The sequence below is a fragment of the Xenopus laevis genome, chromosome 5L (genome assembly GCF_017654675.1).
Source record: "Xenopus laevis strain J_2021 chromosome 5L, Xenopus_laevis_v10.1, whole genome shotgun sequence".
NCBI lineage: Eukaryota > Metazoa > Chordata > Amphibia > Anura > Pipidae > Xenopus > Xenopus laevis.
The window spans coordinates 54,039,259-54,063,342 of NC_054379.1; the positions used below are offsets into that span (position 1 = coordinate 54,039,259).

Here is a 24,084-nt window from a genome sequence, read left to right on the forward strand (position 1 = left end):
AAACATGGCCATTAAAATAACATGACAAAGATAAAGGAATAAGCTAGGTGTTTTTAGTGTCTTGTTGAGGTCCCTTTTTTGAAGGCAGTGTATTTTAATGGTATACTATAGCAGTTAAAGGGCAAGTCAACCCCAATATAAAAAATTGGCTAATAAAAGAAAACTAAGCAACTTTTTACTATACATTTATCAAACATTTTTTAGTGCTTTTAAAGTTATTTGTAAAAACAGTTGAAAGCAGCATTTGCCTTACTCCTGATTTTTACTTTTTAAACAATGTAGCAAAAGTCTTGGTTCCCCCGCAAAGACAGGACAGTGTTGACATTCCATTAAGGCAATTTTCAATTTAAAATGAAACATGGAGCAGCACATATCAACTAGAAATATTCAGACCTGAAAGAAATCTGCCCAAGCCTGACATTTTTTTCTCATATTCCCTTTAACATTTTTTTTAAAAGTTAATTAGCGCTTCTTAATTTGTTTCATTTAATTTTGCCTCTTCAGATGGAAAACAGCAATAGTTAAAACAATCCAGTAACGTTCTCCATTTAACATATTGATCTATGGGAAATGTTTCAATCAGAATTTTTTTAGCAAGAATTTTTCAGAGGTGGCCTCTCTGTCACTTATGCACAGCGTTTCCCATAGACTTCTAGGATATAGCACTGAGAAGGCTAGTCAGCCATGTTTGTATGGAGACTGGACCTACCAGATCTGCTAAATTGGAGAGTGTACATATGTATATGGGTGAAGGATCAGTGTAACTACAGCAGTGTTGTGTTTGTATCAACAATGCAGATACAGTAACCTCTCATGTTAAATATGGTTTTCTGTGCAAAATAACTGAGTAAACTTTAGTAACATGGGTGGTGGGTCGCAGAGTGTTGGACCATCAAGTGGCATAAGGGGTGTTGGGGAGAAAAGGGGAAATTGGGACAAATATTTTGCACAATTTACTTTAAAGTAAAGTAAAATGGATGGATGGATTATGAATTACTAGAATCTGCCATCATAAGATCACATAGCAGTGCATTCCAAAACCACATTGCCCTCACCATATGAAGAACCACCTACACTGCTTTAAATGAAAGTAGCCTCTGGTGCATTGATCCTTTTTATGGTAAAAAAAAATCCCCCACTATCTGTCCTCTAATGTACTTGTACAGAGTATTATTTGGTGTAGTAGCCATGGAATGACACTGCCTGAAATTAGACAACTCACATTTATGTTATTTCTTCTTTCTATTATTTCACTTATCAACACTGAACTTCATTTGCCAGTTTGCTGCCCAGTTTTCCCAATCCAGTCAGTTCACTCTACAAAGTGACCACATTCTTCATGGAACCTATAATTTTGAACAATTTAGTATCATAAGCAAAATTAGAAATAGCACTTTCCATGGCCATTTCTAAGTCAATAATAAACAAGTTAAAAAGCAAAAGACCAAGTACGGTACTTGACTAAGAACACTGGTCCAAATACAAAATGTTCCATTTACCACTACTCTTTGTAATCTGTCCTTCCGCCAGTTCTCTATCCGAGTACAAATGCAAAGTTCCAGGCCAATATTCCTTAATTTAACCATTAAAGGGCACTTGTTGGGTAAAAATTTTATCCCCAACCAAAGATGCAGGCTAATAGAGCCTGCATTCCGTTTGGGGATTACAGTAGTTAGGCTACCCGCACCGGTAGGGAGCTCCTGGTGCTAGCAGCCATGTCTGGTCACTCACATGCGCATGACGCGCATGTGAAGTCGCGTGCATGCCCATAATGTGCAATTCAGGGCAGCTTTTATTTATGTGCATGCGAGTGACCAGACATCGCTGCTCACACCGGGAACTCCTTCCCGGTGCAGGTAGCCTAGCGCTGGCGGGGGCCTTTTTTTTTTTTTTGAAACTGCTGTTATCCCCAACCAGAATACGGACTCTATTATCCCGCACCTTTGGTTGGGCATAACATTTTTCCAAACAGGTGCCCTTTAACCTTCTGTGTAGTACTGTATCAAATTCAAAGTTCAACCTCCTCATAAAAGCAAATTAAATTAGTTTGGCAAGATCTGTTACACATAAAACCATTTTGGCACAAACTCATTGTATTGTTATTTTCAATGTAGTCAAGTATATTATGCCTTCTTACCCATTCCAAAAGCTTTCCTACCACAGACTTACAGGTCTTTAGTTTCCAGGCTGAGAATAGGATCCCTAGCAGCACCACATTAGCAATTCGCCAGTCTCTTGGCACTATGCCAAACCTCAATGAATCCTGGAAAATTAAGTAATAAGGTTTGGCAATCACAGAGCTAAACTCGTTTAATACCCCGTGATTAATACCATCAAGTCCAGGATCTTTGTTTACCTTTACATGTTCAAGTTTCTTTTAAATTTCCAACTGAGTGACCCATCTATCAATACCTATAATATTAGAATTGGGCGTTTTAAAAAGAAAGCCTTCATTAGTTGGTTTCTCAATTGCATAGACATATAAAAAACAACAGTTCAGAATTCCTGCTTTTCCCTACTCTCATCAACCAACTGATTCCTCTCTGATTTTGATTGATGGAAATTATAGGATGGTAGATTTGACCTATGTGGTGGGCACATTATTCATTACACATTCAACATTATGTTCTGGAGGCAAGTACAAGTAATCAGCATGGCTTTGTGTTGGACAGATAGTGTCCAACAAATGTATTTTTTTTTTATAATTAACTAATTAGGGATTAAAGGATAATGTATAGAGGGTGGTTGTCATTGGTACATTTTCTTCTTGGAATAGACTTCTTAGTGGGGTATTGCAGAGGCTTGTTTTCCCCAGGCAAACTAGAGATGGTTTCAGATGGACTATTTCTTCTAGGTCAACTAGCGGTTATGCATGTTTAATTAAGGTAGATGGGTTGACAGACAGAAAAAGTTAAGTGCAGCCAAACCATCCGTATTGATTGAAAGCAATACTCATTGAGGGGATCTTGCTATTTGCAAGGCAGAGTCTTTTTTTCAGCAAGCATAAATGAAATGCTACACATCCATGTTTTTCTTGCAAAATTCTGATCCCTCCTGTTCCATTTTGGCCTATCCCACAAGGACTGTGTTATGAACTTTAGCATTAATTCTGTTTCACAGTGTTTCTCATCAGCTTTGTGTATTTTTGCCTTGAGTTTGTTATTGTCTCTAGCAGGCAGTTTGTTCAACAGGCAGTGTGCAATTGCTAACAACAGTATGTCAGTCTGCCAAAATCCCTGTCTCTTGTACATTACCCTCATAGATTATGTAAAAACTAGTATGAGTTTACAGAGTAGCCAGGTGTGATTAAACATTTTCTGCCTACACTAACCATTCCTCCACCCAGGGCCACCATCAGGGGGGACAAGTGTCCTGTGCCCGGGCATGAAGAGGGGCCCGGCAGTGCTGCAGTTTTGAAAAGAGCAGGGCCCCCCTTGAGAGCACCGAAGCCGTTCGTGCGCCCATAGCGAACAGCCGAAAAGCGGAAGTACCGAAGGACCCGAAGCCACAAAAACAGAACTCCCAAAGCGGCGAAAAGACCCGAAGTCACGAAATTAGCCGAAACCGAAGTCCCGAACTGGCAAAAAGACCCCAAAGTCACGAAAACAGCCGATATTGAAGTCCTGAAGCTGCGAAAAGACCCGAAGTCACGAAAATAGCCGAAACCGAAGTCCCGAACTGGCAAAAAGACCCAAAGTCACGAAAACAGCCGATATTGAAGTCCTGAAGCTGCGAAAAGACCCAAAGTCACGAAAGGAGGCGAAGTTGAAGTGCTGAAGCCACGAGTTCAATTATACTGAACACCAATGTGGGTTTTTTTTTAATCCCCTGGCCACCAATGTATTATTTTAATATTATATAGGCCCCTGCCACCAATGTTTTCTTTTTTTAAAGATTTTTGGGGCCCCAAATTTTAACTTGTAAGGGAGACCCTGGCACCAATGTTGTTGTTTTTTTTTAACTTATAAGGGGGCCCTGACTATCAATAGCTTTTTATAACTTGTGGGGGGGGGGTTACTTTTTAATGCTGATGTCTGTGTGGTCTTTGGGCGGGATGGAGTGGGGCTTGGGTGGAGTGGGCGGGATCTGGGGTGTGGCTTGGGCGCTAGCATGGGCGGGGCCCAGGGGGCTCTGAAAATGTTGTACGGGGCCCTGTGATTTCTAATGGCGGCCCTGCCTCCATCCCCCCCCTCATCCACTGATATTTTCATTTTCCAGTAATAGATCTGGATGTTCCTGTACAGCCTGGTCTGTGGCCTCAGCATATGCTCCACAGATCATTTCTCCTCATTAAATACATCATGTATTCTGTTGCTCGGGCACACAGGATTAACGCCAGAATTACAGGCTGTCCTGGTGAACAAAAAGTCAATCTCCCTGTCGACACTGCTTGGCTTTGCTTTCACAGAGCTCCTTTCCCCCCCACCAGAGGGGCTCTTTAATGAGCAGCTTTTCATTCTGTTGCTTTGAGATTGTATGTTTTCAGAGCTTGTTGGACCTTTAATTGTAAAACTGCAGGGGACAACTAATGTGTCTTTGTTTTGTTGTGACTTATGAAATAAAAGGTGCAACGTTTGCAACAGTTCTTATATGCCATCAGTTACTGCACCATTGTACACTATGGTAAGTTATAGGGGTTAGGGCAATGCCACCCAGGGCTGAATCTCAGCTTGCTTTTTTTGTTCTATGCTGGCATGAGCTATCTTCCTTGCCTGCCCCCGGAAACTGCGTCAGCCCAGACACAGACACACACACAGTGCAAAAACGCAAGAGTATTTATGTACATAAATTTTATTGGTAAAAAAATATGTTTGCTTTACAAACACTACTATATAGTGTATAAATACACTAGAATTATGGAATATATAGTGTATAAATACAGTATACTCTCTGTAGCCATGGATGCAGCCTTGCATGTTGAATAGGGCAAAAAGGCACAGGTTTATACAGCAGACACAATGATTTCAGTTTAAAATAAAAATGCTATTTGATATAAAATAGGTCATTTATTGACAAGAAGTAGTTTATTTGTAGGTCCAGGATGAACAGATACAAACTTTACACTTTAAATTTTACACTTAAAATTTTTTTACGTCACCAGTCCTTTATTGAGCCTAAAATGACCCTGTTATGCACAGGTCTGGTATGGGATCTGTTAAGACAGAGTGCCTGGGACCTAGCGTTTCCAGAATAGGAGTCTTTACTTAAAGTAGAACAGCTGGGCATTTTTGTGATTCTGTACCAGCCCAAGGCCACTACAGCCCTTAAGCAGGGAAGATCTGTGTTTCCAAAGATGCCCAAGTAACTCCCCATCTACTTTTCTGCTCTGCAGATTCACTTTACATGCTCTGTGCTGCTGTCTGTTACCTGAGCTTATAGTGATACTGACACTAAAAATTTTCTTTTCAAAATATTAATCTACATTAGAAGTTACATATAGGTCACGTTGATCGTATTTTGCTGATAGTTCTGCTTTTGTAAGTAATTATTACTTGAAGTTCCTAAACCTGAGTGTTTTGCCAAAACGACTGTCCCATCTCATTCTGTCCGTTAGAGTTTCTAATGCTAATCGACTACTGCTGCACAAATATGGCAACCCCCTCATAGAGGAACATGGGGGTAAGAAAGGTAATGTAAAAGCATCTGGCAAAATTATAAATAGCATTCAAAGATAATGTTATGATGGATATAAAAAAAGGTTATTGTCTGCTGTCAGTATCTCTAAAGAACAAGTTACACTATACAGGTTTCTTTTAACCAGAATGTTCAGGACCAGGGGTTTTCCAGATAACGGGTCTTTCTGTAATTGGAATACCAGGCCCTAAGTCTTCTAAAAATGATGTAAACATGAAATAAACCTAATAAGATTGTTTTGTATTCAATAAGGATTAATTATATCTTAGTTGGGATAAAGTACAAGGTACAGTTTTATCATTACAGATAAAAAATACTTTTTAAAAAATGTGAATTAATTGATTAAAATGAAGTCTATGGGAGAGGGCCTTAGTGTAATTCAAAACTTTCTGGATAATGGGTTTCCAAATAACAGATCCCATATCTGTATTGTATATGTAGCATAAAAAGTCACTATGCAAGGCTGATTAGTAATTAATTCAGATTCACCTTACATGGGAGTTTAGAAACCTGTGCACTTGGCATCAGAACTTTAAAATCAGCCTTGTAGCATCAGCTTCTATGCCAGACAAATCTTTATATTCAACTTCGTGATTTTTGACAATTTCTAAACTTAAAGTCAGATTTATCAAAATGTGAAATTAGAGGTAACCACAGAAAAATTCACCCAATTTTTATTCATTCCTATGACATTTTTAGAAGTGTATTTATCAGGGGGTGAATGTTAGGCCTGGACTGGCAATCTGTGGGTTCTGACAAATGCCAAAGGGGCTGCTGTAAGATGCTATAGACAGTCACTATTTAGTGATCTGGCATGGGGCTGTTTGGGGCTCTGTGTACCCAAAATGCCAGGGCCTATTTTTAATGCTAGTCCAGAACTTTTAGATCTGTTCTGTTCATCATTTGATAAATATGCTTGTAAAAATTCTTTAGGAATGAATAGAAAGTAGGTGGGTTTGTTCTGTGGTGAGCTCTCACATTCTAAATCTGCCTCTTAGTTTATCAACAGCCGCCCTATACACACTGAACATGTGCTGTGTCACTGGCGCACCCAGCAAAATCCAAGATGGGGAGGTCCTGTAACAACTGGATCATTATAGAGATGCTGAGCATTCAAGCTTGTGCAATATAATACATACAATATTGAATTTCTAGACATTTGTTTTTGGGTTTAGTTCTCTTTCAATGTGAGGTTACCAGATATCTTGACAATCAAGGGAAACGTAATAAAAGAAAGTTGCAGGGTCGCATTAAGTGACATGTCCCTATTTGCAAGTGATATGGTATCCCTACTTAATGTATAGCAACATGCATTAACGTTTCTATTAACATTTAAATGGGAAGTGTGGCTGATTTAAATAGTACTCTACACTAAGAAGTAAACTTAGTAATTCATTTTTATTAATATTTTTTCTCATTTTTTAAGTTTTTTTTGCAGTAATATTTGCAAATTGCTGAAACTCGGCATGAGTGTGTTGTTGAAAACAATATTTTAGTTTAAGGAACTCACAAATGAATCAAATATATAAAGTAAGGAAGAAAATAATAATGATTTCTGTAGCAATTTTATTAAAGGAGTTCACCTTTGAGTTAAAGTTTGGTATGATATACAATGGCCAGTTCTAAGCAACTTTCAATTGGTCTTTGTTTTTTAAAAGTTCCGAAATTACATCACTCTCGCGAATTTTCGCTAGCGTTAGTCACTTCGCCCTTTAGGGAATCTGCAACCCTTTTAAGCATCCAGTCCATGAAAAGTTGCAAGGAAGTGGAACCCATAGCAAAATCACTTGAATACCCCCTAAGCTTGTGAATAAGGTATTTATCATAAACATTTATAGATACTGCCTATAATCTGTAACCTCCTCTTTTCCAAGTCTTTTTTCAGGGGATGTTACCTACCATAGCGAGGCTCAATCATTAGCCCACAGATGTGAGCATGTTATGGCAGTCTGTGTCCCACAAATGTTACTTTTTCTGCCCAATTATTCATCCAGCTGAGAGGCAGCACTTATGTGTTTGCGTTTACATCTAATAGTGACACCTGTATTTGTCTTGTTGGAATGCCTTATATTTTACACAAAATTTTGTTTGTTTCACTATTTTGTTTTTTGTGTGTGTACAGGTGCTGTTTGGCACAGCTGATGGCCAGGTCATAGTTATGGACTGCCATGGTAGGATGCTTGCCCATGTCTTGTTACATGAATCAGATGGGATTGTGAACATGTCCTGGAATTACCCCAGTTTCTTGGTTGAAGACAGCAGTGAGAGCGACACTGATTCCGATGACTACTCTCCACCTCAAGGTAATTCAAGGAAGGAAAAACTGACATGCTATACTTGTGGATTGCTGTGATTTACAGATCATTTGCATGCATGCAGAAGGGATTTGAATTACAGGGCAGTGTAATGTTGCTGCGTAGCCTACATTAATTTTTATTTAAGTGTTGGACCTCTCTTCAAAGCAGAATTCGTTTTTGATGGTTGAGTTGTATATAAACCGGAAAATCTGAGTTTTTAAGGGTAGTTCTCAGTCAAAACTTGAATTTTTCGGGGTTGAAAAAAAACTCAAATATTTTTTGATTTATTTTAGTTGGAAATAGCTCAAACCTGAAAATACTACAGCTAAAACCTGTCGAAGTCATGCAGAAGTCAATGGAAGAGGTCCCTTGAACCATTTGAAGATGTTCAAATGTTGTCAGGATTTGTAGGAATATATCTACTAAATACACTGTATCATGTCAACATAAAATCCAGCTTTTTATATTTTGCAACAACATTATGGAGTTTGTTGATAAATGTAGCTGGAAAGTTGAGCAAACAATCAAGCAACTGTTCCAGCCCAAGGACACCACAGCTCTTTACTTTTTCTGCTGGTTCCCAGCACATGCTTTGGGCTTCTGTCTGTCACCTGAGCATTGACATGAACATTTCCAGAAAAGTTTAAATTACAGTTAAGTTGGCAATCCATGCATACATGGTGTCTAAACATCTTATGTTTAAACACAAAACTTTTAAATTAATTTTCACAGAAACAAAATATTTAGGGGTTATTTCAGCAGCTGCAGATGGCTGTTGACAGTTTATTAAAGGGTATTCTATCCAAAGAGCCGAATTCAATTTGCACTTAAATTCCATCAAACTGTTAAGATATGACGACTGGAGCAGATAACTGCTGGTGCTCATAATCAAGTTCTTTTTATGCTTATTCCATTAATTTAGAAGTCATTTAGCCTATTGAAGTGAATATATTTTGAATGAAAGTTGATTGAAAATGATACCATTTTATGCATTAGCCACTGGTTTAGTAAATTGTTATAGTACGCTTTCCATTTTACTTTTAACTGTATGTTGCAGATGGCCCAGCTGCATTTCCTATCCCAATAGAAAACATCAAGCCACTTCTCACTGTTGGCTTCACTTCAGGAGACATTCGTTTAATGAACAACTACGATGATCTATCACCAACAATAGTTCGCTCAGGTTTGAAAGGTAAGAGGGGCTTTTTTTTTCTCAAATCATTGACCCCTTTCATAACCACTTAATAAACTCCCCAGCAGCTAGGACGAATCTGGATACAAGAGCATGACCAGTGAGTCCCCATGATAAATCGCAATACACCAACAGGACAGAATAAATTGATCTCAACTGGAAAAGCAACTGAAAAAGTTTTGCATAATGAAATTGAATTTTAAGCAACCTTCCAATACACATTAATAATTAAAACATTTAAAATGTAATTGCTATTGAAAGTAGTATCTATCTTACTGTTTATATTTGCTGCACAAATGGTTTTAGCTACTGAAGCAATATAGCAGAAGACAGCTGATTAACAGACCTGGAAGAAAATAGGCTCCTGCTAGATAGATATAAAATAAAAGGTTTAATTTCTGGTGTCAGTATCTCTTTATGCAGTAACAGTGAATATAGTCAAACTCTGTGTTAATATTATCCCAAAGTGAATACCTCAAGTGATTCAGTTCCCAACTGTACTTCTGCTTACAGACCAATCTGGACGTAAAAGCTCTAGTAGAACTATAAATCTCCACTCCTTCTCCTCCTCATGTTCTTGCTGCAGGACAATTGTACAGTCAGTTGTGTAAAATCCTTATGTTTTAATGCTAAAATCACTCAACAAACATCGCAATGAAATATGCCTTTAAGGAAATTGCTTTTGCATAGTTGGATTACCACTTTTGTTTCTGCCCTTCTCGAAGTCTGCAAGCCTGCAAGTGCTGAGTTCTCCTCTGGCTTCCACTCTCACCGCTGACTCGTTTCGCCGATACTGGCTTCTACTAACTTGATATTGTTATTTTTGCAGTTAGGACTTCTTTTCAATTTAAAATTATTGTATGTAAAATTGAGGTTTCACTGTAAGTGAATTTATATGACCTTTTGCAGATGTTGTGGTCCAGTGGTGCACCCAAGGAGACTTGCTTGCAGTTGCAGGAATGGAGAAACAGAACCTGCTTCCCGAGCATGTCAATGGCAACTCTCTGAAAAGCGCACTTATCAAGTTTTACAATGTACGTGGAGAACATGTCTACACTCTGGAAACCCCAGTTCAGGTAAAAATGAATGCAAATTTGTGGACAAAATACTAATATAGAAATTATCTTTAAGCTAAACTTCTTTATGGTCTTACCTGGAAACATTCATGGTTTTAACTAAGATATTGAGGTCTCTAACCAGATTGTGAGAAATAAGCAGCCCAGAGTCATTGGCCATCACTCTTACTGATATACCTTTTCTTCAGCTTCAGGGGAAAAAAATTAGGAGAAGAGTGACACAGGAGATAAAGCCTGTTGGTTCTAGGAACTTTACATATACTTCAAATATGGGGTTTGTTTAATGGGAAAATTATTGATAAGAAAATTGACTCTCTGCATCTTTAAAGGAAATGCAGCCCCTGATTATATTGCAGTGGATTTTATTAGGTATAACTGCATTGCTTATGTGTCCATTTACTGCTTATTTCACTGTGTCTATAAAACACAAAGTAGCTGACCTTGTACAGATAAGGAGTGCCTGCTTGGACTTACAAGGAAGGAGCTGTAAATCCTGCTGAGGCAACAAGAAATCCATATGTTTTGATAAGAGATGTGTGCCTGTCTTCAAGGCCTTCTTGTAGACCAGTGCTGTACGAGGAAATGTCGGGCGACTTTCGAACAACGAAGCGATCCGAGTGCCATCCCGCCTGCGATTTAGATTCTAGGCTGCTGGAAGGCATTGCGGGGAGATTAGTCGCCCGAAGAAGAGGCAATTTGTAGATGGGTGACTAATCTCCCCCAAATAGCATTGTGTACCTCCACCCATAAAAGGTATCAGTGCTGTGATTAACTGGCCCCTGCGTTGTTTACACCTCAAATTCAGACAGTAAAATCATGTATTATTCACACCTGTAACGCCTCTATTTTTCACACCCTTAAAGACCCATACTATGCACACCTCAGACCCAGACTGAAACTGCCCACATTGTGCACCTGTTCACACCTTATATAAACTGCTGTAGGGGCACCAGCACTGTCTTACTGTAGCACAGTATGAACTGTTCATCTTAAAGTGGTACTTTAATATGTCACTTATTAAATAAGAAGGAAAGCTACAGAAACAGTTTATTGCCAATAGATTAGCCACAATAGTGCAAGCTATAAAAATGTATTTATTCTGTAGAATGCTTTAGCAAACCAGGATAGCAGGATAGCAGCTGCCATATTAGCTTGGTGAGACATCACTTCCTGCCTTTATTCTCTCTCTTCTCACTCATAGCTCTGAGCTCAGATTACAGCAGGGAGGGAGGGGGAGAGAAGCAAATTGAGCATGCTAATGCCCTGCCCTGAAAGTTTAAAGAAGGAAGTCTGAAACAGAAGTCCATATGTACACAATAGAAGGACAGAAATGCAGTGTTTTTTTTCACAGATGACTCTGAGCAGCATTACTTTGAAGATTTACTGGTGTTTTTATATAGGCCTTTCTGATAAAGCTTACTTAGTTTTAACCTTTCCTTCTCCATTAAAGGGGGTGTTCACCTTTAATGACCTATTACAGGGCTGTCCAACTGGCGGCGGGCCCGCAACCTCCCTTATGTGGTCCTCCACATCAAAGTCTTCCTGCTGTGTCTGCTTACCACATGTAATCTTTAAAAGGTATCACTACAGAGATTAACTGGCCCCTGCATAGTTTAAACCTCAAATTCACACTGTAATCCCCTGTATTGTTCACACTTGTAATCCCCCCCCCTGCATTGTTCACATTTGTGACACCTCTATGGTTCAAATCCTAAAAACATGTACTGTTCACACCTGAGACCCAGACTGAAACTGCCCACATTTTTCACCTGTTCACACTTTATACAAAATGCTAATGGAGCACCAGCACTGCGTCACTGTATGTAGTACATATTCTAGTGGTCCTAATTTTCCTGTCTCCTGCTCTGTTCTGTATTCCCTATGCTCCCTGTGTGTGTCATACGTTGCCTGCTCTTTGCACCTGTGTTTGCCATACTCTGCCTGACCTATGATCCCTATGGAACATAAGCCTGGTATTTGATCTTGGGGTATGTTAGTATTTGAAAATTATTGTTAGTGGCCCCTAAGGTGTTTAATCATATGATGGGGTACTGTATTATACACAGAGGAGGAGGAGGCATATGGATTTAAGGGTATGTCTTAATATGACTTAACCTTTTTCACATATGAGTGGCAAGGTAGCTTGGCACCCTAGGCAAGAGCTTCAACCAGTGCCCCCCTGTCCTGCATCACCATTTCCCTCCTTACAATGATGGTTTTTAAATAAAGAAAGCAAGAAAATGTACAACACTTTTTCATTTATATTACTGCCCCCTGTACCAGCAAGACCAGCAGCCATCCATAATACAGCCCCCCCCGTGCAAGCAGCCATCCATCATACTGCCCCCCCATACCGGTGCCAGTAGCCATCCATTATACTGCCCCCCCATACCTGTACCAGCAAGCTCAGCAGCCATCAATCATACAGCCCTCCAGCAGCCATCATATTGCCCCCAATCTTTACCTGTGCCAGCAGCAGCCAAAAATAATTCTGATCACATCATATTGCCCCCAAGTATTTATGTACCTGTGCCAGCGCCCAGCCCAGCAGCAATGGCAAACATATGGCCCCCGGGCCAAATCTGTACCTGGCTGTGCCAGCAGGAAGCTTCACACTTTCACAGTAATAGAAAGAATGTCTTCAGTTCAGTGCAACTGTGCAAGGCTGAGAGCAGCAAGCGCGAGCCACACCAAGCAGGCCGCCAGCTCTCTGCCACTCAACCGCATCAGTGACGTCATTGACGCGTATAAGCATGTCACGCTGAACTGCCGCACCGCACAGAAGGAGCTATTACTTGCTGGTAAGAGGGAGAAGGTGAAGGAGGGGGATTCCACCTGACTGTTTGACCATGATTACTGAAACAAATTATTAAATAAACGCTTGAAAAACAGTAAAAAAAACCCTATTAAATGTGCGCTCCTCAATGATGGTGTCCTAGACAGCCGCCTACTCAGCCAATCCCTAGTTCAGGCCCTGATCCCTGCAGTGAGCACCAACCATCTGTTTTTTTGGTGTGCTATTAATGTGGACATGGTCTTGCGGTAACATGGGTGTGGTTTAAAGTGGGTGTGGTCTAAAAACAGGGAGTGGCTAACACTGGCTTCCATTCCACCATGTAGATTAGAAAAATTCCAGCCCTCTGTACCATATAAGTTGGACAACACTGAACTATTAGTATGATGTAGAAAGTGATGTGTTGGGACAATTAGGAATTGGTTTTAATTTTTATTGAGCTTTTTATTCAGCAGCTGTGCCGTTTCAGCAATCTGTTTGCTAGGGTCCAAACTACCCTAGCAACCATTCATTGATTTGCATAAGAGACTGGAATAATAAAATGTATCAATAACAATAAATTTGTAGCCTTATAGAGTATTTGAATGGCGGTGGTGAACCCCATTTGAAAGCTGAAAAGATTCAGAAGACGCTAAATAATTCAAAAACTATAAAGATAAAAGAAAAAATGAAAACCAATTGAAAGGTTGCTTAGAATTAGCAATTCTATAACATACTAAAAGTTAAGTAAAGGTGAACCACCCCTTTAAACATTGTAGTTGGTAACCCTAGTTTTTTAAATAGTCACAGTTGACACCTTATTTGTATGTATTCATTGTATACACCCATTTGTTTTACAGCACTGTGGAATATATTGGCGCTTTATAAAAACATGGTAATAATAATAATACATGCAGAAAATCAGTTAAAATACCCTTCTCCATATAGATCACGGCTCTGAAATGCTTGCCTATTTTAAGTGTCGCCATTTTACACTCATCAAAAGATCTTTTGTGCCATAGCCTTTATACAGTGCTCATTTTCTATAATTAAACAAATTCCTCTGATTAAAGTGGAGGGAAAGGCACATATGTTTGTGCTTTATAATTTAACAAAAAGTTTTTAGTTGAATGAATAGGAAGAATACTTTTTCATTAAAAGGCCTAATTATTTTTCTCATGTTGAACACGGTATATATTGCTCTTTTAACAGATTTCCATTGTTACACTATTTTAATACTCGGTAAGGTATAATGACGTCATGTGGTCACGTTTGGTAATTATATCATACATCTGATTTTGAGTAAGTTATGAATTGCAGATTTTACTGTTGTGCTTAGAGATGCTATGTTGAAGTATTATTTGGCACCAGTATTAGATTTGTTAGTGGGTGTGTAAAGCTTTTGTTCTTATGTAACATTTTGAAAAGGGTCCAAAAACCTTGGAAAATATTTCTAATAATAGTAGGGTATTTGAAAAATTTTGCATGTGCATGTCTATTATCATTGATTAATATATGTTCCTTCTGTAGCGTCCAATCACATCCATTTGCTGGGGCCACAGAGACTCCCGCCTGTTCCTTGCCTCAGGCCCTGCTCTTTATGTTGTACGTGTGGAGCACAGAGTGGCCAGTCTTCAGCTTTTATGTCAGCAAACAATTGCCAGCTCTTTGAGCGATGACAAGGATATCTGCAAACTAAACCTCCCTCCCCGGCTCTGCTCATACCTCACTACTGCTTTCATACCAACAATTAAGGTAACTGCTTCTTGTAGTTTGTGGAGGCACTCTCAAACCCCAGTACTTGAGCATGTATTTTTGTATATTAATTGCAGGCGTATTTTAGAAAATGTATTCTGGAAAACAAAGGATTGATATGACTATTCCAAGCTTAACTATGAACAAATAAGAATATCCTAGACAGTGGGCTAAATAATATAACCCAGTGTCCGATGCTGTAAAATTTTCTAGGTTTGTCTGCCTGGTGTACTGGAATGAGTCAGAAGAATAAGGTTATTAGAGTTAACTATATGCAAAATCAGAATATATTACATGCTCATATTTCCTTAATTGGCAAATGATCACAAACAGGTGACAATGTTTAAAGTGGTTATATTTGTCAATAGTCATATGCTATTTGGCCGGTTCTGTTTGCTTCTCTATATAAAGTATACAGTGCTTCTGTTATGCTTCTGCAGACTTTAAGTCTCACCTAGGTCCATAGGAGGGCATAGCATTTCCACACACTCATAATAACTAATGGCAAACATTATAATTTATAGTTGAGTATTATTAAGGGGTTATTTATAAACAATTTTTCAAATTCAATTTTTTGCCAGTATTCAAAATTTTTTTGCACAAAAACTCACAAATTCAAAATGGGATTGTCTGGTCAAAATTCAAGCCATTTTCTCCTTTCCACGAGATGATACTGCCTGGGTATTATGTTTGTTTTTTTGTATGGGTGCTTCTGTGATCAACACCACCTTAAAAATGCAATGTTCATGTCTTGAAATCTTTCCTTCTTTTTTTTGTTCTATTTTATTTTATATCTGTAAAATAATATGCTGAAATCCTAAAGAGAAATAAAAAAAAGTTCAAGCCATTTTTTATTTAAGATTTGCAAGTTTTTCAAGTTTATTTTTTAGCTTGTAAACTCACAAATTCAAAGTATTAGAGTTTTTTTCCACAATTGTTTATTCATTCAGATTTTTTTTAATAAGCAAACATTCTAGTATTTTTAAATTGTGAGTTTATTCAAAGTAGAAAAAGCCAGTAAAACCTCACAAATTATTAAATGTATTTTTCTTATGTAATTGTTTTCTCTTTGCAAGCCTCCCATACCTGATCCAAACAATATGAGGGATTTTGTCAGCTACCCAACCTCAGGTAATGAGAGATTGCACTGCACCATGAAACGAACAGAAGATGACCCAGAAGTTGGAGGTCCATGCTATACTTTGTACCTGGAGTACCTAGGTGGGTTAGTCCCTGTCCTTAAAGGGAGAAGAATCAGCAAGCTGCGTCCTGAATTTGTTATTATGGATCCCAAAACAGATGCAAAAACAGGTGATTAATTTTCTTAACAAAAACATCACTTTTTAAAATGATATCACAGCTTGTGGAAGAAGCATGTTTAAATGTAGACAAATATATTTAGTATAGTGTGATGTGTGATGCCTTTGAGATCCTCCCACTCTCCCATTCTCTTGTAGGTGAAGTAATGTGAGCGTTTGTTAGTGTTAGGGTCTCCTACCACGTTTCACTAATAAAGTCTAGTAGATCCTAGTCCTTTGGATTTGAGAAATTTAGAATAAATGTTTAAGGGTTCCTTTACCATTACTCTGTACATCAAATATCCTCTGGCTAAAAATTTAGCATACAGGTTCCCAGTGCAATTTTGAAAAGTAATCGTTAGGGACTCTGCGCTTGGGCATCCACAGAAAATTTTTCAAGGCTGGGCAAGTAGCTAAAAGCATCACAAGTAAAATGTCTTCAAATATTTTCATGGCAAAGACACATATCTAGGAATGGAATTGTTAATACACTTGAAAGATATAACTACTGGTCAGCTAAATTTTTAAATAGCCTGATGGTAAAAAGAAAAATGCAGTGCAGAGGAAATAATGAGTCATAACTCTGAATCAATGTGGCCATCTTTATCCACTTTACAAGCAAATAATGCCTTGGGCACACACTTATTAGCAGGTGAAACAGTGCATCAGTCAGTCATGGTCAGTAACTGTAGTTTTTCTTACTACACACTTGCATTGATTCACACAGTTGCACTTACTGTCTCAGACTAGTGAGAAACAACTGATCTGCTGGAACCCACTCACTTTTGCCTCTATATTAACAGGCACAGTTTTGGCCTGGGTGCATACACAGAGCAGATTTTGGATTAAAAACATGCATTTGTCCTGAAACACATTTTGTGTATATTTACCCAGGCTGAAACAGTGCCCTCTCATTGCAGATACATAAGTAATTGGGTTGAAGCCAATAAACATCATGTGTGGCACTAGCATGAGATGGACAGTAGTACTGGGAGCTCCAGTAGTGGTGCAGGCACAGGGTGATATTTTGGTTTGAGAAGGTTAATTACAGCTATAAATGCAATTATTGTTTCATAGTCCAGTCGCACTTCATCCAAGCACATACAATGCAGTGCCAATCTGAAATGCAATGCCCCAGAATAGAGTTTCAGTGCCAATGTCATGTAAATTGTCTCCATGTGGTAATAGGGTCAGCTCTGTGTATAATAGAACTAACTACATCACAGTGTAAACGTGGTCTTAATTCAATAAACACAGTGCAGAATAACACCAGAAAACACACCAGAATTAATATAGTGCAAATAAAAATGGTGCCAGTTTCATTAATAATGCCCCTAGAAGACAAGGCTGGATAGATACACAGTGCCAGTTGTAAAGCTGAGCGCTCATATCACAGGGAAGAATAAATAGGGTGCAGGTCCTGCCAGCAGTGTACACGAGCTTTACTCAATCAGAGACTCAGGCAGGTGCACAAAGACACTCATACACACACACACACACATATATATATATATATATATATATATATATATAGGCTTATAATAGGCACTCAACAAAAGCAGACGTTGCACAAGTAGAGAAATTGTGACCATACTTAGCAAACACAATAATACACAATTCATTAGGCAGCAGCACAAAGATATCTGGGTCAGGTCCAAACACACAAATGCAGAATCAGATATACTAAGTAAAACACACACATATACATTGCAGGCACAAATAATATACACAAGACATTACAATATTAGGACAAATCTGGAGCTTTCACTGACAATAAACTTTAGTACTATTGCCTTATTCCATGCCTGCTGCTGTCTATAGAAACTGCTCATCTTCCCCTCAGTCATTTTATATGTTGCCTTTGTACTATTTGCAGTTAAATATAGAATTTAATTGATTTGCAAGTCATCACATTCTCTTTTTATTTACTTTTTAAAGTGTCCCTACTTTTTTAGAAACAGGGTTATAGTTGAACAGGAGAATCAGTGAAGCTCACCTCACCAGTGGGACATATCTGCTAATTCTATGTAATCACAACCTGCTTCACCTCACTAGAGACAGGAGTGGAGGGGGCCATATTTATTATAGTCTATAATTAACTGTCTGTTTTTCTGTATCTATTCTCATTCTTCCCAGTTAGGCTGGTTAATTTGTCCACTCATTTTCTCAGTCTTCCCTAAATATATGTTGATTTTGCTTCTTATCCACCACACATCTATCCATGCATGCTACACATTTATCTGTGAATTTTCCATTCACTACTATATTTTTCCTCTCCATTGCTCATCTCAGCCTACCTGTTTTATTTGTTTCTTCTTCTGGATAACACAAAATGAAAAGAAAATTAAACAGGACAACTTAAAAAGGAGAGAGGCAGCATACAGCAGAGCAGGGAAGAAAGTCAAACCTAGTGAGGGCCAAGGATGGGTGTGCGAAAATATTAAGGCAGTAAGGAGTATATGGAAGTCATAAAGAGTGCAAAAAAAAAAAAGCTCCACTTAAAAAAATCTGACCAGCAAGATCTCCCATGTAGATTAGCCCTATTGCATTGAAACAGAACGTTGCCTGAACGGGAAGTGGCGTGTAATGTAATTAGCTGAAGTGTTTAAGCCAATCACTGGGGAATATCTAATTTGTGATTGTTTGCAATTAAATGTTTGCAGTCAACTCTTTTATTTATCTGAGACCTGTAACAATTGATTTTAGAGGAAGGGAACTGATTGAGGTTTCATGGCTTCTTGCCAATTATCTGATAAATAATTGTCACTGCTTTTGTTATGAAGCTTGAAATCCGACCATACACGACTTGGCACGTCAAAGGCTTTCTGCACAGTTCTGGGATGGATTCTAACAATTATAAATAAGCACACCGAAAAAAATTTGGAATAACTTCAAATGAAAACAAAACTCGGTTGCTCATAAACTCAAACATTATCCAACATTCAGTAATTTCATGTTCAGCTGTGCACATTTGGATCTCAGTCATTTCCTTTTATGCTGCCAGTGTGTACCATACATTCCTAATGTAAATGAGTTGTTTTTTAAGAATGTTCATTATATCATATTAAAGCTAATTATTTAAGTAGAACAAGGAAAGTGCTGCACAATGAGAAATGTACAATATAATTAACACTTTAAGTACCAGCAGAACTTAGCATTTCATTTGCACTCTGCCAGACGGTTTTTGACAGTTTTTTAGTTTACCTAGGAAAACTATACAGGAGAACCTGGGCTTTCTAAATCTGCCTGAGTCTTTGTGTATTTCCACTTTTGGAACAAGATTTAGAGCTCTGACTACAAAAAGATATTGAAAAATTGCAATTTTTTTTTTTTACAATATATGGATTTATACCAGAAAAATATTTTATTTTATGCGCAAATATTCATCTTATTTGGAAAACCGCAAGTGTCTCAAACATGCCAATACCAGCTTTGTATAGTTTTATGAAGATTTCTGACTTTTATAGATCAAAAACTCCCAAATTACCAAATTTCAAAGCACTATATTAGAATATGGGGTACTTTGGATTCCAAAGCCAATAAATCCTGGAACAGTAGGTTTAGGTTACAAAGCTTGCATTTTACCCAATTACGTGCCCTACATTTCATAATGTACATTATGAAATGTGGGACACGTAAATTGGGTATAATGCAAGCTTTGTGATGCCCATTATGTATAGATTTACCAAACTATGTAGCATACAGAGGGCCCAAATGTGTATATATAGCAGGCAAAATTTCCATGGGCAAAGCAAGTAACAAAGAACAGTGTAAAATACAATAAAATCACTAAAATCCAATAATATCACTAAAATCCAATAAAACCACAAAAATGTATGGGGTTTTTTCACCTAGTGTAATAATCAGTCAAAATCACAGTTTGAATATTTTAGCTTGGCCAAATAGGTTTTATGGACTGAATCAAGCAAACAACACCTATGCAGCGCTGAAAATGCAATAAAATTGTATATATATAAAAAGGTATTGCGCAGTGCGGTTATCGAATATGCTATTTGCAGTGGCAATAAGTTTTAAATTTTGTAAGTGTGTATGTGTGTGTGTGCACGCAAATTGAGTGTTATGTTTGTGTGCGCAAGTGGCGTGAAAGTGTGTATTAGTGTAATAAATGTGTGTTTTTGTGTGTCTGTAACACTGACCTGGGGTAGAGGCTGAAAATCTGGAGGAGCTCCCACAAAGAGCAGGAAGCACCTTGGATCCGGTCAGGGGACAGCATTGGCGGTCCAGGAAGATTGTGCAGCAGCAGGGCACGAAGATTTCACATGCCTGCTGCTGCTTCAGGGCCCTTTTGCAATCGTGCCCCAGGGGCCACTGGTTCACCCACTCTGCTCATTGCCTAGGGGCAGGGGAACGAGCGGGGATGGAGTTAGTGGCTTTGTGTTACTAGGCAAGCAAAATGTGCACTATATCCCACATATGTTAGGTAATTTGTATTACAAGGTTTACAGGTATCTACTGTGATCATTCTATATGCTTTTAGCAATATAATGTATATGTTCTATCCTTTGCTTCATTTGTAGATGAAATCTATGGTAATGGATTGATCACGTCAGTGATTGACAGTTGTAACTGCTCGGATTCCAGTGACATAGAACTGAGTGATGACTGGGCAGCCAAAAAGTCTCCAAAGATTTCAAGAGCTAGCAAGTCACCTAAGCTACCCAGGTTTTTCTTTTATAACTTTTTCTGAAAACTACCCCTGGTCATATGCATACAGTATGCACAGCTGAATATTCGTAGAATAGAAATACATCAACAGTCAATTGCATAGGAGCATAACTGCATGATAACCTATTTGCAGAGACCCATATGTAAACATACCTGCCTGTATGCAGACTTTACCTAATTGAATATGCTCACAACTTGACATCTGTAGTGAAATAAGGTAGTATACATATAAGACTGTATACGGACAGTACTTGTAAGCATTGCTTAAAGGAGAATTCAACCCCTTATAAAAAAAATCCTACCCTACATAGACCCTCCTTCCCCCCCCCCCAACCTAGCTGCTACTCCGGGTAAATGCCCCTAACTTTTTACTTACCTGTCGGTGCAGATTCTGTCCAACGGAGTTCACGGGCACCATCTTCTTCTCTTCGGTAATCTTTGGGAAGTAAGTGCCGTATCGCCACATGTGCAGTTGGAGCAGTCTGCCGGCCCCAAACAACTGCGCATGTGCCATAAGTCATGGAAATTGCTGAAGCGCCAGAAGAAGACCTGAAGATTACCAAAGAAGATGTCTGCCGTGAACTCCAATGCCCTGAATCTGCACTGAGGGGTAAGTTAAAAGTTAGGGGCATTTACCCGGGGTAGCAGCTAGGCTGGGGGGGAGGAGGGAGGGGGTCTATGTAGGGTAGGGTTTTTTTTTTAATAAGGGGTTGAATTCTCCTTTAAAAAGATGTTCAGTGTAAAGTAAACCTCAGACATACACATTAGGGGGCAAATAATAATTTACTTATTACTTACTAGCTGGGTTGGAATATGCAATATTCTGTGGGAAAGAGTTATAGTTGAAGAGTATCAAATGAGACTTGTAGAAGCTGAATAGTGAGCAAAACTAGTTAAATGAAGACCTCTATGAGTATTGCTTAAACTAGAGGCATATTGCTAGGGCATATACTTAAATGGGTTGTTCACCATCCAACACTGTTCTTCCGTTCAGTTAGTTTCAGATAGTTCACCATAAATAAAGACTTTTTCCAATTAATTTCTATTTTCTGTGTGATCGTTTTTCTGATATTGAAGTGTAAAGTTTCATTTTTCACCTTCTTTTGTCTTTCTAAAGCAGCTGCCGACCCTGTAAACTGCTCTAAATTGATACATTTAGTTTATACATTTCTTATCTTTGGCCCTGCTGAGCAGAATCCCTAGGTTTCATTAAAGGCATCTGTTATAATTGATACAATAGTTGCTAATACTCCAGACAGTGATGTGCCTGACCCTAACCTGTCCCTCTGCACCCGACCCTAACCGTTGCTCTGCTTCTCCTTATATACCTGCGCCCACAGGGGCAGGCATGCGTCTATATATAGACGGAAGCAGAAGTGCCACATACTTAGATTGGCAGGCTGGGAGGTAGGAAGAGCTCGGCCTGAAGCTGTTTGAAAAACTTCAAATTTCTAAGTAATTCGACCATTGAATAGGCCAAATTCAACTTTGATTCGAATGGAAAAACTTTGAATATCCGACCATTCGAAAATCGAAATACTGTCTCTTTAAAAAACTTCGACTTCAACACTTCGCCACCTTAAACCTGCCGAATTGCTATGTTAGCCAATGGGGACCTCCTAGAACCTGTAGCCAACATTTGGCTAAGTTTTTAGAAGTCAAAGTTTTTTTTTGAAAATTGATCTAACGATTTTACTTAGATCGCATATGGCCATATTCGATCAAAAAAAACTTCGACTTCGAATATCGTACTACTGCAATTCGATGGTCGAATTTCAACGTTTTTTCTCTTCAAAATTCAACCCTTAGTAAATGTGCCCCTAAATGTTGCAAAATTGTAACAGCTCAAGATCTGCACCTGAATTACTGAGCTGCCAGTCTGAAACACCAAAGATATGAGCATGAAGCTTTAAAATTTGATTTTGGAAAATGGCAAAAAAAAAAAATTGGAAAGCAGTCTGTAGAAAGTCTTTATTTCTGGTGAACAATCTGAAAACTAACTAACAAACTAAACTGAACAAAGTGTTTGGAAGGTGAACAACCCCTTTAAGAGAGCTTCATTTTCCTAGGTATATGCCAGTTTACACATTACAGCATGAGCAGCTAGCTTTATTTCCTCATGGTGCTGTCACATAGGAAACCAGAGACTATCTAGTAGCTGACATTTCCAGCAGGAGCTAACACAGCCGGTTGCAGTCAAACGTGCAAAAGGCAAATTTAGTTGCACTAGTTTATTTATCTTGGATTTACCTTAAAATCTTGACATAATTTCTAGCATGTTTATATCTTTCAAGTAGCCAGGAGCTGTTGGATTGCCACAACCACTTCACAGGCTGCTTTAACTTCCAATTTTAATTCCCCCTGTTATTTAAACCTGCAGCATGAAGCATGATTTATGTAAGGTTTGTACTGCCACAGGTCTGAAGGAACTGTACGAATAAACTTTTTTGAAAAAGTGTTCGATCTGCTTGTAGCTGCTTATTGCATTATTATATTGTGTCTGCTTTCAAAATGTTAAGTCTGAATCACAGTTTTGTGTGTCCACTTGTAAAGGAAAAGATATGCCCGATTTTTTTTACCTTTACATTAACTTTAAAGGGATACTGTCATGGGAAAACATGTTTTTTCAAAATGCTTCTGTTAATAGTGCTGCTCCAGCAGACTTCTGCACTGAAATCTGTTTTCTGCACTGAAAACTGATTTATTTATATTTCATTTTGAAATCTGACATGGGGCTAGACGTATTGTCAGTTTCCCAGTTGCCCCCAGTCATGTGACTTGTTCTCTGATAAACGTTAGTTACTCTTTACTCCTGTCAGAAAGCAGTTCCATCGCGCAGCACTGGCTCTTTCTGAAAGCACATGACCAGGTAAAATGGCTACACACCGATATTACAACAAAAAAAAAAAATACACTTGTTGGTTCAGGAATTAAATTTTATATGGTAGAGTGAATTGTTTGCAGTTTAATTTAGAAATAAAAACAACACCATAAAAATCATGACAGAATCCCTTTAAGTATGTTATTGAATGTCATATTCTTTTGCAACAATGAGGCTGCATATCTGTTGTTACTTTTGTTAATTTTCTTTTCACACTCTCTCTTATTCATATTCCGGTCTCTTCGTCAAACCACTGTCTAGTTGCTGAGATAAATTGGAGAGCTGCTGAACAAAAAAACTGAATTTTTAAAACACAAATTTAAAACCAGCATATTGTCTCAGAATATCATTGGCTAAATTATTCTGAAAGCCAATTTAAATGTGAATTTACCCCAGAGGCAAGTCACCAAATACATGTATTTGAAAGGATTAGTAGACAGTAAGCCCCGTAATCCTCTCTGTGTACAGTCAGTTCTTTATAAGAATATTTAT

The 24,084-nt window shown here is 38.4% G+C and overlaps 1 protein-coding gene across 1 annotated transcript in view; it reads left to right on the plus strand.

Moving 5' to 3' along the window:
• Nucleotides 1–24,084, plus strand: part of tulp4.L (TUB like protein 4 L homeolog) — a 91,362-nt gene that overhangs the window by 58,121 nt on the left and 9,157 nt on the right. The window contains exons 5-10 of the mRNA XM_018263094.2: nt 7,757–7,937; nt 8,989–9,123; nt 10,033–10,199; nt 14,503–14,727; nt 15,804–16,038; nt 20,564–20,708. Coding sequence (XP_018118583.2) covers nt 7,757–7,937; nt 8,989–9,123; nt 10,033–10,199; nt 14,503–14,727; nt 15,804–16,038; nt 20,564–20,708 — 1,088 coding nt within the window. The remainder of the gene's footprint in view (nt 1–7,756; nt 7,938–8,988; nt 9,124–10,032; nt 10,200–14,502; nt 14,728–15,803; nt 16,039–20,563; nt 20,709–24,084) is intronic.